The sequence below is a fragment of the Centruroides vittatus genome, unplaced genomic scaffold (genome assembly GCF_030686945.1).
Source record: "Centruroides vittatus isolate TY-2023 unplaced genomic scaffold, ASM3068694v2 scaffold_1152, whole genome shotgun sequence".
Lineage (NCBI taxonomy): Eukaryota > Metazoa > Arthropoda > Arachnida > Scorpiones > Buthidae > Centruroides > Centruroides vittatus.
The window spans coordinates 1,956,982-1,973,058 of NW_027122670.1; the positions used below are offsets into that span (position 1 = coordinate 1,956,982).

The following is a 16,077-nucleotide window of genomic DNA, read 5'->3' on the forward strand; positions in this document are numbered from 1 at the left end:
TATACTGTTTCTGGTTTGAATTATTTATGCTCATTTCAAGAATTATCCTGTTTTTTATTTAAGCAAATTCAAAGTTTGTAATACTTTTGATTTAACTGAGACTGTACTTAAAAGTTGTCAAATAAGTCTTTAAATTTAAATGAATAATAGATTGCAATTTACTAACTTTTTAAAGCATTAAATCAGTTGAGTGGGTCAAATTATGTATAATCTGGTAATTTTTAATGATTTACATACTATCAGTACTTTATGACTATATATTTAAATTTTTAAGATTTTATTTGATCTTAGAAGATCAAATAAATAAAGAAGATCTAAATAAATAAGTAAAATGTATATATTTTTAAACAATATTTTATTATAGGTAGAAGAATTTATAATGCTCACAGATCCAAAGCTTTCTATTTTTACTGGAAATGAAGCTGAAAGCAATTTAGATGATATCAGTGAACGTCCACAACATAAAGTTACACATTTCAGGTAAATAATTAATACAATTGAGGATTTATTTTTCTATTCTGCATTCTTTTTAAGTAATATGATTATTTTTCTTTAATTTTAAATAAAAATTATTAGTTTCAAAAGTTATCTTAAGATAACTTTCATAAAGTGTAATTTATTTATTGCATAATCTAACTTATTGACTTCAATCAAGAATATTTGAATTATTTAAATGTGAAATTATATTTTTATAATTTAAAAAAGATATGACAAAAGAGAGGAAAATGTACAAATTTATTGCTAACATCCCAATTAGAAAAATATTCAAAATAATTTAAAAATATTATTATTATTATTATTAATTATTTATGATTTCAAACAATATCAATCAACCAATCACTTTATTGTAATAAGGTTACCTTGTTACAGGGGGAACTAGTAATTAATATTACAATTTGATTTTAACTTTGCTGCAAGATTAGTTACATAGGTCTTTGATATACAAAAAATCTCAGAACGTTTATCACATTGGTCTCAACTAGAGCATCCTTTTATATGTAAACAACTTGAGTTACACAATACTTCTTTAGATATTATAATTGATTTTTCAACATTTTAGTTATATAGACAAAAAAATTGTAGATCTTAAACATACTACTTTTCGATAAATTGTCAAGACTGGATCTAAAATTTAGTTCGTGAGTTGATACAAAAATTTCCTTTATTTGAAATTTATGTTGAGCATCTTCAATGGCTAAGCACACTGTGAGTATATGATATAGAGAAAAAGGTCGAGATTTGCACCAATAACACTTTCTAGCAAAGTCAATGTATACGTTGTCTATCTGTAGTGAACTATAATTAAGCCGCATCTGGAGTAGCGTACGCTTTACATTTAGGTTGGTATTTGCCATAGCAATGCACAATTGAGATGGAATGTGTAACATATTCAGATACCAATGGTGATAAGTTGAGTTTAATATAGAGTCTTGGTCTTTGGCAATTGATTGTGACAAGGCATTGTTCGTCATTAAAGAGTAAGCATATTTACAGTTGTCTTCATTTGAATTAAGTAACAAATTCAAAATGCCACAAGACTGAATTATCTCATTGAATCTTTGATACCATGTACGGTAATTATTGGCTGAGATTTTACTTTGATTTGCCATTACAAGAAACAGAAATTTTTTATTATCATCTTCAGTATTTAGAATCCGGAAGTAAAATTTTAATAGACTTTTATAATAGACTATTTCATAAAAGAAATAGAGGAAAAAGTTGATATCGGTTTATTTCTGATCTAATTGCATATCCAGGAACCGTCCGCTCAATATGGAGGAGTTTGCGTAAAAATATAATATGATATTTCTCCAAATCTGGATAAAAATCTAAAGCCCAAATGGGATTAGCATAATAGAGTGCTGGAACTACAAATGAATGAAACATCTTCAAGTAAATTTTTAAATTCAAAATCCTTAATCTTGATGCTAAATATATAACATTATTAATGAGTTGGTTAATTTTGATATTGAGTTGGTCTAGATGTAAGTGGAATCTGCCGTCCCAGTTGAAAGTAATTCCTAAGTATTTGATTTGATTAACCACATCAATCGATTGGTTATTTAAGTAGAAACTTTTTTCTTGGTTTGATATTTTTATGTTTTTTCTAAATATGAGAATTTTAGATTTTTCAGTATTAATAGTTAAACAGATGGAATTTAAGTATTCATTGACTAAGTTGATTTTACGTTGCAAAGTAGTTCGGGTTGGAGCTAGTAATACAAAATCGTCAGCATATAGTATGTAATGATAAGTGCGGCCATTAATGTAAATTCCTTCATTCTCGTTGGAAAATAGATGGTCAATTTCACTGATATATAAGGTAAATAGATAAGGTGACAGAGGTTCGCCTTGGAGTAATCCCCGGTGTATTTTTATGTCCGGATATACTTGGTTGTTATGAGCTATATTAATGGTATAAGATGAAAATAAACACTTAATTACATTACAAAATTTAGTACCGGCCCCTATCTTTCTTAGCCTATTGATCAGAATGGAAATATGCACGGAGTCATATGCTTTGGAAATGTCAATAAAGGCAGTAAAAGTCTTTCTGCGTTTACGCTGGAGATAAATTTGAATTAGTAACAGCAGTAGAAAAATAGCTGACTCTGTTCCTTTTGATTTAGTAAAAGCATACTGATATTGTGAATTTAAACCTTGTTTAAAGGACCAGCTTTGAAATCGAGAGGTTAATATTGAGGTGAAACATTTCCTTAGCATGGGTAATAAAGCAATAGGACGGTAATTTTTGGGATCTGTTTGGGTTCCTTTTTTATAAAACATTAGAATTTTTGCTGTACTCCAAGACTTTGGATATTTTGAGTGGTTACAAAAGTAATTAAATAGATCAAGAAGAACCTGCTTGCCTGATGGCGGTAGTAATTCAATGAATTTGATTGTGATTTGATCTGGTCCGGGGATGTTTTCAGTTTTAACTTCCAGATCGACACATCAAGCTCCTCGGCAGTAATCTGTAAATCGAATATTTTCTTTACAGAATTTGTAACTTTGGTCATTGGAGAAATACTATTTTCTGTAAATCTATTAAAAAAAGTGATCCAGTCAGAAAATTCTATATGGACTGATTGCTCAAAATTCGGCAATCTCAGTTTCTGCATTGTTGACCAGAATATGTCATTATTTTTATTTTCTATTATTTTTTGTTGTAACTTTTTAAAGTAATTTAGTTTTTTGGTTTTTAATAGATTGAAATAAGTAATTTTAATTTGCCAGTATTGTTTAAAGGAATTGGTTGTAGATAGTCTTCTAAACTGATGTAATGCTTTTGTTTTTTTATTTTTTAACTTGATACAGTCTATATCGTACCATGGGTTTTTTGGACAATGAATTTTCGGATTTTTGATCTTCCGGATTTGAATGAATTCTTTTAGAATGCCTTCGAATTTAGAATAATACTCTACACCGTCTAACAATCCTTTAGATAGTAAATAATTCATCTTACTACTAATTTGAGTTTGAAAACGATTGTAATTATAAACAGTTGTCTGGTAGCATGTAGATACTTGCCTACAATTGAGATTGGCTTTTAACCTGAATATAGATCTGACTGGAAAATGGTCTGATGAGTCAGAATTTAGAACTTGGAGTTCAGAACATAAGTCTGCAAGCAGTTCTGAGCAGATTATTAGATCAATTGTTGAACTACCGGTAGCAGTAACACAAGTATATTCTGAGGGGAAATCTTTTTCGATTCTTCTATTGAGTATGAATAATTGTGTTTGTTTCATTAGCTTGAGGAGATGATTTCCCAATTTGTTATATTTATCGTCTTTAGATTTACGGATATTTTGTATTTTTAAGTTTGGTCCTTTATAGTGTAAGTCCATGGTTTGTGCAATACAGGCATTAAAATCTCCCACTATGATAACATATGGAGAAATGTTTTTCAAATTTTCGTATTGACAAAATATTTCATTTAAGATTAGCAACTGTTCGCGAGGGATGTATATCACCATAATTATCAGTATTTTATTTTTCAAATTATTGATGTCTAGGTTTGTAATTAGAAGATGAACAATAATGTAATTATTACTTTGCTGAATGAGTATAATTTTGCCAAGCCTTTTTTTAATTATTAAATTGAGTCCGCCTGAAGGTCGTCCCGACCCGTAGATTTTTGAGCCGTTTGTGTAACAATGTAATAGTTTTCTTTATCTTGAATCTGGGAATCAGGTGGAGAAGTCAACCAAGTCTCCGTAATGGCTAGATTGTCTGTATTTTTTAATAGATAAACAAATTCTCTGGTGAGAATTTTCTTCGTAAGCCCTCGAGAGTTCCAATTGACAATAACGAAGTAGGAATTTCTTAGACTACAGATGTTATTATTCGAAACGTTTTGTTTTAACATGTACGGCAGTTGGAGATATTGACAGGTGAACAGATACCATACTTAATTCTTGATGAGGATTGTTTTGATTGGTAATTTGTCATTTTGATTGTGATGTAGGTAAAGTAAACAGAGTAAAGGAATCAGAAATCACCAATCCCTCCAAGATGGAGCTATAGGTCAAAGAGTGATGACCGAATAACAGACTATCTCCTCGAGTTTGGAAAGATGACCCTCCTTCTTTAGCTCATAGTGAAACGACAACAGCTTTTTTTGCCGTAACCTGGATCCCTTATTTAGATCTTGGGCAATTTGAGTGTCTTTACATTCATTCGATAAGTTTTTCTGCTTCATTTTTATAAAATTCGTAAAAAAAAGATCTCTGATCTGTATATTTTTAAACGTTAACTTAATGGGTGGATATTCCAATTTGGACATTGGAATTACAGTGAGAAGATCCTCCATTGTGAATTCTTGTATGTTTAGTATTGACTTGATTAAGTTGAATACTTCTAATTTATTGGGTGTTTCTTTACTAGGTTATCTGTATAATATTACATTATTATGATACTGCTCATTGACCAGTGAGTCCATTCTAAATTGCATACTTTCGTTTTCTATCTTCAATTTTGCCATTTGTTATTCGAGATTATTAATTTGACAATTCATCTTTCTATTTTGATCTTTAGTTTCCTGCACACTATTATGGATTATGTCTAATTCTTCTTTGATGGTAGGCATTTGGTTAAGTATTTTTTTGTTGGAGGAATTTATCAAATCGGAGAGTTTACTCCATAATGTTGTAGTTGAGATGTCAGATATATTTGTTGTGTTAGGGGGAAAAGGAGAGAGAGGTTCAACTGGCTCACCTGAAATAAATGTACTTTGAAGTTCTCTGCCGAGGTTCGATCCAGTAAATGCAGAAGGGAGTTCCAAAGAGTATTTTTCGGTATAAGCATTATAGTCAGTTATGAGTCAAACAGTAGAAGACGAAGATGAATCCTTTTTTCCTTCTAGTTTGGTACGATTGAGTGGTGGCTTTCCCCTTTTTGCCAGAGACCATTGCATCTTATTTATTATTAGTAAATTATTCTTAGTAATTTAAAATTTAACTTTAAAAACAAAAAGTGGTAAGTAGGCGATTGGCAATAGTCGATCTTCCAGTGAAGCTAAGTGTGTAGAAAAGTTTGCCAACAGCATCAAACGACAGTAACACCCCCAATTTCAAACAATATAATAGAATATGAAATTAGATTAAAAAATTTAAATTGAATTTTTCAGAAAATTAATTTTTTTATTTGAAAAAGTGTTTCTATTAATTTCAAGTGATAGTGTCTAATACATTTATAAAGTAGAAATTCATTTATGAAAGATTTTTTTTCGATTACACTCTTTTATACCATTCTGACATTCATTAAAGTTATATTTGAATTTGAAAATTATTGTACGGTTAAACACAAATTTAATAACTGTTTTGTTGATTGTGTCTATCAGAAAGTTTCTTAGACTGCATTATATTAAAGTAGTGTTTTTCAAACCTTTCTGACCATAATCCACTTTAAGAATTATATTTTATATCACAAGCCAGTGTACATTTGACAAAGTACTAAAAAGAAAATAAAGTTACTGTCAAATATTATTTTATTAATATTTAACAATACAACTTTGATAAAAAAAAATCCAGAATAATCAGTATAAAATTGGAAAATAAGAGAAATTTTATATAATGCAATGAATGTATTTTAAATTTACATTGATTAGATATTTTAACAGTTCTTTTGCAGGTAAATTTAAATTTTAGTAAGCACTAGATATTTTGTAAAGGAATAAACACAATATTGGTGTAATTAAAAGTTAGAGTTTTATTCAAATAAATTGATAAATACAATTAAATTTCAACATTACACAATATAATGGGAGTAGAACATTATATTACATAAATTCTTTGAAATTCAAAAAACTGTACATAATGAAGTATTTTATGTATTTTATTACAAGTATGAAATTATGAACCAAAGTTTGACAGTATTAGACTGAGTTTGTGTTTAATGATACATATATTGCACTCCACTGCAGTATATAATTAACTGCCAGATTTTTGTTTGATGTAAAATAGATTTTTTTACACAATCCAGATGTAAAAAAGTAATGGTTAGCTCCATGCTAGCTGCATAAACCCATTGCCAAATGTGGCAGTTTGAATACAAATGATGTGGGTTTGGTAGAACTTTTGAAAGGCTAGTACACTATGAATTTGTCTTAGATAGTTTCAATGTAAGTGCTGAACTTTATTCCTTTCATTTTGAATGTATGTATGCTGCTTTAATCAAACAATATTTTGCTTTTTTGCACATTTTTCCACAACGGACTAACACACTACTATATACATTTCATTAAGACAAACAAAGAATCTAAAAACGGGATGCTATTGAACTTTTGCCATACCTTGCCTAGGGTTCACGCTGCATAGTGCCAAAATCACCACTTTGTAATATTTTTATTAAAGTTGTGATAAAAACCCTAGTACTCTTGTTTTGACATTCAGCATGAAATTCAATCACAAATCACACTTGAGGAAAAACAGCAAAATGTTCAGCTTCTGTACAATGGGAATCCCTTGCACCACATGTTTAGTGATTTCATGATGTCACATGGCAAGTTTGAGCTGAAAAATAGTAACTGACATCAAAGCAGTTTTGTTCAATGCCACCCAGTATTTTTTATTGATTGATAGAAAATTTTTTGGGATGATTTTTTTCATTAGATTAAAAAAAATTTTTGACACAACAGAACCTGTGAAATATTGTTTAAATGTTGTGATCAAATGCATTATTTGGAATTATTCACTAAAAAATTATTCAAAAATGATTCCTATTGCTAACAAGAGGAGGGCTAGCTGTTTGGGTCTCTAATTTGAACGAAACTTAGTGAGCATGTAGCCTTAAACACAAACAGCTCCTTTTCCAAATAGTAGGACCCACTTCTCAAGTATTTCCAAAAATTGGGCCTCTGAAAATTTAGTGTTTAGCTTCTAAATCTTTGGAAGTTTCACATCCCAGAGTGGCAATAGCTGAGTGAATAAGACACTTTGTACTGGAGCTAGATGATATAGGTATCTTCAGAGTTTTAGTTTAGTTTAGGTTTTTTGTGTGTAACTTTATTATTTCATTGCGTCATTAGCATTATTATTACTATTATTCCTCACATTTAAAGCTTACAAAGAAGGGATTAAAAATTGTCGTCATTTCCTGCTTAATGAAAACAAGCCTCTGAAGATTTAGCTCTTATATGTTGTTAAATAAAACTTATTTCATCACATTTATTTTTACATATTTTACATACTATGTCCTCACAGGTGAATAAGCTTCAGACTTTACTGCACATGGAGGAAAAAGACAAGTGATACAAAAATAAGCTAGCACAGTTGCAGTGTTTTATATTTTTAATTGTTAATATTATGGACAATTTCCTCATGTGATCTTATTTGTTACACTTCAAATGTCACAATACTATCATATCTGGAAAATAAATATGAAGAAAATTTCATTTGACAACATAAGAGTTAAATCTACAGAGACTTGTTGTCTGTAAACAGGAAATGTCATCACAATTTTTAATTTCTTGTTTTATGAGCTTTAAATGTGAGGAATCAGGCACCAAACTTATGATGTTATGAGCACCCGCATTAATTAGTAAGTAAAATTGGTGACGATAAATAATTTGGAGTGGCGGAAAAAACAAAAAACTGGCAAAATGGTGGTGATATTTTTAAATTTTCCAGGGTGACTCCTGCTCACCTACAGTCCTGATCTTACACTATTAGATTACTATCTTTTCTGGTCAATGGCACAGTTTTTATGTGGATAACACTTTCAAAATTTGGAGCAAGTTGAGATTGAAATGTGGGAATTTTTTTTTCTTCAAAAAAATAGTGTTGTATAAATGAGGAATACAAAAGTTGGTTGAAAGATGGCTATAGATCCTAGATAACAATAGACTGTATTTCAAAAAATGGTGTTAGTTCATATAGTTTTTATAAAAGATTTTTCTAATTAAATGGCAGGTATTTATGGAACATCCTGATATATACTGACTAATTTGTAAAACTAAAATAAAAATAACATTTAAATTATTTATTGGAATGAATGGGCATGCAACATATGATTTTATGTTTGTCTTCTTATATGAATAAGTTGTTGATTATAATTGTAAATAAGTATGCATTTTTTTAATTATTTAGCTTAATGTTTAAATTTCTTTCTAGTGTGTATGACAGGAATACTCATCTGTGTGCATTTGATGGTGGTCTCATTGAGAAGAATGTTGAGTTATATTTCAGTGGTTTTGTTAAACCTATTTATGAGGAAGATCCTAGTCCTGAAGGTAATATTAATTTACTTTATTAATCTATTATTAATTTATTATAATTTAATTATTGTAAATGTAATTTCTTATATGTTTTGTACAATGAAATTTATATTATCAAATTATTTATATCCAATATAATTATATCCTTGAATTCTGTTAATAATACCAAAAAATATTCCTAACTCAAACATTTATAATATTCTTTAAAGAGGAGAAAATGTGATAACATAACTTATAAGTAATAGTAATAATTCAAGAAATAAAATGTTATTATTGAAGTATTTTGTTAAAGTCTTTATCAGTATGTTTTAATAACTTTTAGAATTATCAAATTATGCATTTTAAAGATTTTGATTTTTGTTTAACATTACATAAATCAACATCTTTAGATTATATATTTTGAAAATTTAAATAGAATTTATAAAAAAATTTATATTTAAATATCTACATAATTATTATATATTATATATATAATCAATCAAATCTGAAGATCATTAAAGTTCTTAAAGTTTTGATATGTAATTGATAGCCAAATTATATTTTGAAAATAATCTTATATTTAATGAGCTGATTTTATGTAATTCATATGCTGCAGTTCATGTATTCAAATACTGTTTTAATGCATTTGTTTTAGATAGAATTCAGATAATAGATTTATTGCTTATGGTAATCATACTTTTGTTATTTATTTTTGTAATCTGTAATTTATGAGATTATAAAAGTTGACGTAAAATGTTTAATTGCTTTTTAAATTATGGTTAAGTTTTCTTGAATTTTAAATTTAAAGCAAAGAATGGAAAGGGTCATCATCATTTACAATAAAAGTCTATAAATTGAATATTTATAACTGTATTAAGTGTGGAATAATTATTCTAATTTGGAAAAACAGAAGAAATTTATCCAAAACTTACTTTACTAGAGAACAAACATAAAGTAAATGAATGTGATTAACATGTAACAAGTTTTGAGGATTTTTGAGGCTTCCTGGTCCATCATTAGGAGTGTGCTCATTATTTGTAATGAACAGACTCCAAAATATGTAAACATCAAATTCAGAACAATAAGAAATTTTAAACTTAAGTATCTTAAACTATAGTAAAGCTACACTGTATAAGCTATATAAGTTTCAGGCATAAAATGCTTTATTTTATTTATTCTTAAGCCTTTGTGTCTTTATTATACAAATGTATTATTTAAATGTCTACTAGGACAATCGTATTTCTAGGACTTATTATACCGGTGTCCAAGTCTTGCTAAAAGATGAAACATATCCAGAGAAAAAAGGAAAAATCTTTATTGCTGGTCTGATTTACCTGTACACAATTTACACACATTGTTTGTATTTCAGATCATTCGGTCCCTCATCAGCAAGTTTACCACCACCATGTGCTAAAAACAAGATTTAAATAAGGGTTATAATAATTCACCATAAAATAATACTATTAAAATGACTTACATTATTTTGGTCGCTAGCAACGTTGAAATATAAAAATAACAACATAAAACAGGACTTGGACACTGGTATAATAAGTCCTAGTAATATGATCTGTCCTAGTAGACATTAAATAATAAATTTGCTTTATTTTATGTTTGTATGTGGTTTTTTTAGTAGAAAATATAGTTAAAAAAATTAATTTTTGCATGTAAAAATATAAAATTTAACATAAACATATAAAATTTTGGAGAAAACTTTTAAATGAATATTATAATATGCTTATAACTAATTTATTTTTGATTTCAAAATTATTATAGGTGGTGTGCCAGCACGTGCCATGGGACCAATCAATGAATGGTGGTTAGCAGGATTTGATGGAGGAGAACGTCCTTTAATAGGATTTTCTACAGGTAAAAAATTATTTGAAAATTTAATTTTTATAATAAATATTCAGAAGCTTTTTAAATAGATACATGATTATGTTTTCTAAAAAACATTTCACATATTTATTCTAATCTTGCCAATAATTTTATTTTTAATTATTCACAAAAAGTTTGGATTCAAATAATGTCAAATTTTTTAATAAAATATAATTCAGAAATTATACTAATGATATTATTTATTATTATTATTTTGTATCATTAAAAACTTATGTTTAAAATACTGTACATTGTTTTAATTTCAGCTTATGCTGAATATGTATTAATGGCACCAAGTGAAGCATATGTTCCCTTTATGAATGCCATGAAAGAAAAAATCCATTTAAGTAAAACAATTATTGAATTTTTAGCAAATAATCAAGATGCTACATATGAAGATCTACTAAATAAAATTCAAGTAATTTTTAATTTATTTACAAAATGCAATGTATAAATTATTTTATGTACCAATATAAAATATATAAATGTCATTTCAGACTACAGTGCCCCCTCAAGGTCTTACTAGTTTTACAGAAGATTCACTTTTACGTCATTCGCAATTTATTGTTGATCAGGTTCAAAGTTATGATTCTTGTGCAGATGCTGATGAAGCATTGCTTATTATTACACCTTGCATGAGAGCCTTGATTAAATTAGCTGGTGTAACTTTGGGGAAAAGGTATATATATTTTCTTATAAATTTTGTTTTATTGATAAATAATAATGTTTAATTTTATTGAATATATATATATATATTTTTTTAAAATTAAACTAGGCGAGCAATAAGACGGTCAGAAGTTAGTCATATAAAAGTCAAAAAATTTGGTCATTCATTAGCCACTACTACTCCATTAGTAAGAAGTATATTTGAGAATTTCTTTCAGCAACAACTCGATAAAGACACAAAAAGTCGTTCTATTCCAAGAAGAAAACGATGTGGGGTTTGTGAGGTATTTAATATACATTTTAATAAAATTTTTATTGCTTAAATGCTAAAACTTTATTTTTATACTATTATATAATTATCTCAAGTTTATAAACATTTCTAAAATATTCATAAAAGAAAAGCATTCAAACAAGTTTTAGTCTAGAACTCGAATGCTGATAAGAGCTGTTCTCAAACAGCATGTGAAATTTTCATTTTTTTAAAAAAATTTTTTGGCAGTCTGCTAACTCAGATTTGGTACCCTTTATCCAGAAGAGCTTCCAAGTCCATGATGGTAATATGAAAATGGAAACTGCTGTGCATAAAGCAAAATAAATTTATCAGTTTATAAATTTGTCTTTTTCTTTAAGAAAAAAATTTTTTTTAGTTATGTTTGCTTATACAAATCAATTTTGGTTATTTCTAAAACTATTTAAATATTTTATTTAATATGTAATTATAATGAAAAACATGAATATGTAAAACATGAATATTGCTATTTTAAATCAGTTTGGACATTCTTTAAAAAATATTTAGGCTTGTCAACTTCCAGACTGTGGTAAATGTAATGCTTGTCAAGATATGATTAAGTTTGGAGGTTCTGGAAAAGGCAAACAAGCTTGTCTTCTGAGAAAGTAAGTACAGTAGTTTTAAGGCATTTATTTCTTTATTAAATAACTTTTAAAACTAGAACATAATGAAGGATTGTATCTAGATTTACAATAAATGACTTTTAAACATTGAACTAATTATCAGACCTATGAATCTTATTTGAGTCACTGAAAATGAAAGTGGTGTACGTCATTAATTCATATGCCTCTGTGTCCTTATTTTCTACAATTTGTTATATGTTTGTCTACAAAGACTGAGCTTATTAATAGGATGTATTGCACTGGTGTTTTGGTTTTTGCAACCGAGGAAAAAACTTATTCAGAGAAACAAACAATCTTTATTTTCACCTTGTATTATATCTGGTATAATACAAAAACCAAAACACCAGTGTAGTATGTCCTATTAATAAGCTCAGTCCTTGTAGACAAACATTTAACAAATTGTAGTGGTGTAATTCACCTTAGTGGTGTAAATTTCTCAATATAGATGTAAAGTTAAGTACCAATTTATAAATTACTATGGATTTATTTTTAAGTGTTTTTACTTGTGGGTAAGTAATGTAAATATTCCTATTTCTTTACAACAAATACGTAAAAAATGATGTTAATATCTTAATAAAAAATTAAGAATTCTTTCGACATAAAATGAAGGTGAAACAGACTTATTTATGACCAGTTTAAAGTTTGGTACCTTCCTTGGGGATCTTAGCAAATGCAAAGATGCATGGTGTAGAAGGAGCTGGAAGGTTTGCCCTTCACATACATAGAATATCTGCTAAAAGTGTTTTAGTTAATAAAAAAATAGCCAGGATAATAATGAATTAATGTTTATTTGCAGAAACTATTTATAAAAATTATTGAATTATTAGAAAAACTACTGTTCATTATTTATTTTTTGAAATAACACCAGCTTTTGTGGATATATTTAAATGAGGAAAAAAGTTTTTTAATGCAATAAAGTCAAAAATAAGCAAAAATCTGAAATAAAAAAAATGTTATAATTATGTGAGAAAGAATCAAACAGTAAGTTTTTAATTATATAAAATAAAACAAATGATTTTAAACATATGGTTTCCACCAAAATCTAAAAAAATTAGAAGATAGATAAATCAAATGCAGGTATCTTTTGATTAATGTGGGATTTGATTAACATGCAAAATTAATTGCGGAAGTTCCTTTTTATATATGGCAGAAATTTTAATTTATGAGGCTTTAATAGCTATCTTTACTTAACATGCTTGGCAAATAAGGTGCTAGTGAATCTGCTATTTTCTTTTATTTAAATAAAAATACAGCATTTGTTATTAACCAAAAATTTGTTCTAGTGGGCAGTGATTGTTCAGTTGAGTACCAAGGTACCTCTGTATTTGATTAATATAATTTTGATATACAAGGTAGTTTCAAGGAATTGATTAACCATGTTAATCAAGGGATACTTGTAGATATATTAATTTGTATTGATTTATGGTAAATTATTTTGTCATTTAATGTGCAATAATCTTGAAAATAAAGTATTCATATAAAATTTAATCAAATTTCTAGGTGTCCTAATATGGCAGTTCAAGATGCCGAAGCCGAAGACGCAGAATCTGATGAAATTGAAGATGAAATGGCTAGAGTAATATAGTTTTAATTTTTTATATATTTAATACAAATTAAAATTGCTATCTAAGTATTAATTATCTACGTAACTGAGAATGATTCAAAATATATTTTGGATTAATATTAAAATTAATGTTCATACTTGTATCTTCTAAATTAACTTTGTCCAGCGAGTTTTGATTTTAATCCTTTATAAATGAATGTCTTGATTAATAAATGATTAACTATTTATTTATACTTCATTAACTATATTTATTTTTTATACAGTACTATTGAAATGTTTCTCGGCAATATCTGTAGTATGGTTGTGAATTTAAAGGGTGTTAAAAAACTTTACTGTTGTTATTTTTTTGCATAATTATTTACTTAATGTTATTGTCAAATACCAATGTGTAAATTATTTCATTTGAAATTGTATGTATGTAAGATGTTATGTCATTTTTAATTCTTTGATTGTTTTTGGATTATCTGCATAGCTACTCCCAAAGGAAATAATTGTTTCATCAAAGAATTAATTATATGTGATGCACAGGCAATAATTTGTTAATTTCAGATGTTTATTAATGGATAATGAGAAGAGATTCGTGAAGCAAATTTCATATTTTTCTGATAGACTTCTGATCTTTCAAGTTTTGAATATTGCTCTTTCACACTATGTAATAAATGTTCCATTGGTGTTTAATCTCATTCTAGATACTGAATATTATATTCTTGTCAACATTAACAACAATAACATTAATAACTGAACTAGGAATTGTGTGAGTGAGAGGAAATAAACTTGACTTTTTATGTATTCCTTGAACTGTCTTTTTGGAAAGAGATTTTGAGACATCAATGATCAGGAAATTGGGCTATCTCTTTTTGTTGTGATTCATGAAAAATGGAATTTTATTTTTTGTAGATGTTTATTTCACAGAAAAATCCACCTCCAATATTTTGTTTTCAAGCTTTGTTTTACATCTTTATAAAATGGATCAGCACTTCATCTTGCTAAAAAAAATATACTACCTTAATCATCTGAATTTTTTTTTTTTTGTGATATCACATTTTTGTATGCTGCATATAACTGAGGGAAACCAGCATGCCAATTAAACTGTGACTGAAAACTAAAATTAATTAGATTTAACAAAATTAGTTGTTAATTAAATGTTAAAGAAAACATTCTTCATAATACAATAACATTGTAATTTGACTGTAGTAATAGTAATAGTGGTTGATCAGTGTGGGCTGCACTGACAATCTACCCTGACCTTAAAAATAACACTGTCTTATCAAATTTCACACAAAGGGGATGTTAATCAGTGTAAATGGAAATAATTTACAGCCAGTTTCTGAAATTTAATATGTTTATTTTTGCATTTTTAAATCAAACTAGAATAAAATAAACATTAAAAAAGAGCACTTACATTATTCTACAGTATTTTACATTGTTAGAAAGAAGACTAAAAGAAGAAACTAAACATATTGTAGTTTTTGATGTGATTCTGACAGTTTCACAGTTTTAGAATAAAAACCCATGCATTTTTATGTGTGTAACTCATTCGTTTATTTAATACACTCTCTAGAAAGTGATGTATAACCTCACTTAAATGAAGTTTTTACCATATGGAAATATATGATTTTATGGTTTCCTCGGATAGGTCGACATACCAGACAGTCCTCAAAAATACAGTATGTAAGGATCAGGCGTATTTCTGTTTACCATGATTCCTAGTTCAATTTTGGGTGCTTATCACTAACAGTTGTTAATATTGACAAGAATAAACTATCTTGTTTCTGGGACATCTTTATTTATTTATTTATTTGAAAACTCCATACATAAATTAATTTTTAGGAGGAGGGATAACAAACTTGATTACATTAGTTAATAAGTTGTATTTACACCAAATAGTCTCAACTGAGTCATTGTTAGAGAATAATCCACGTATTCTATCAGCCAGTTCTTTACAAATAACATTATTAGTGCATGTTGATAAATGTAAGTAATCTAATTTCTCACAATCAAATGTGTAGTGATTCAAGTTCACATTTCCATTCATACAATAAGGACACTCAACTGATGAACTTAACTCTATAAACAAGTTTTTCCATATTAAACAAAACTTATTTAGTCGGGTCTGAATAATCGTTTTTTTTAATTATGAACAGCAGTTGTTGATAATAAATGTAAAAACACCAACAGTTGTCTAATATTTTAGGGTACCATGTATGATACTTAGCCTTGAGAACCCTGTTGCTTTCTTCTCTAAGAAAAAGATTGTCAACTTGTATAAGATTGTATTGACACATGGAAATATATTAATATTTGTAAGAAAAAACTAGAAGTATATTAGAAAGAGATGCAAGTTGTTTCATTTATATATATG

At 27.7% G+C, this 16,077-nt stretch overlaps 1 protein-coding gene across 1 annotated transcript in view; it reads left to right on the forward strand.

Annotated features, from left to right (window-relative positions):
* LOC136986597 (DNA (cytosine-5)-methyltransferase 1-like) overlaps window positions 1-16,077 on the forward strand; it is a 63,213-nt gene that overhangs the window by 13,421 nt on the left and 33,715 nt on the right. Inside the window, exons 7-14 of the mRNA XM_067284181.1 lie at window positions 365-480; window positions 8,616-8,734; window positions 10,472-10,564; window positions 10,840-10,991; window positions 11,071-11,252; window positions 11,349-11,523; window positions 12,036-12,133; window positions 13,652-13,727. Coding sequence (XP_067140282.1) covers window positions 365-480; window positions 8,616-8,734; window positions 10,472-10,564; window positions 10,840-10,991; window positions 11,071-11,252; window positions 11,349-11,523; window positions 12,036-12,133; window positions 13,652-13,727 — 1,011 coding nt within the window. The remainder of the gene's footprint in view (window positions 1-364; window positions 481-8,615; window positions 8,735-10,471; window positions 10,565-10,839; window positions 10,992-11,070; window positions 11,253-11,348; window positions 11,524-12,035; window positions 12,134-13,651; window positions 13,728-16,077) is intronic.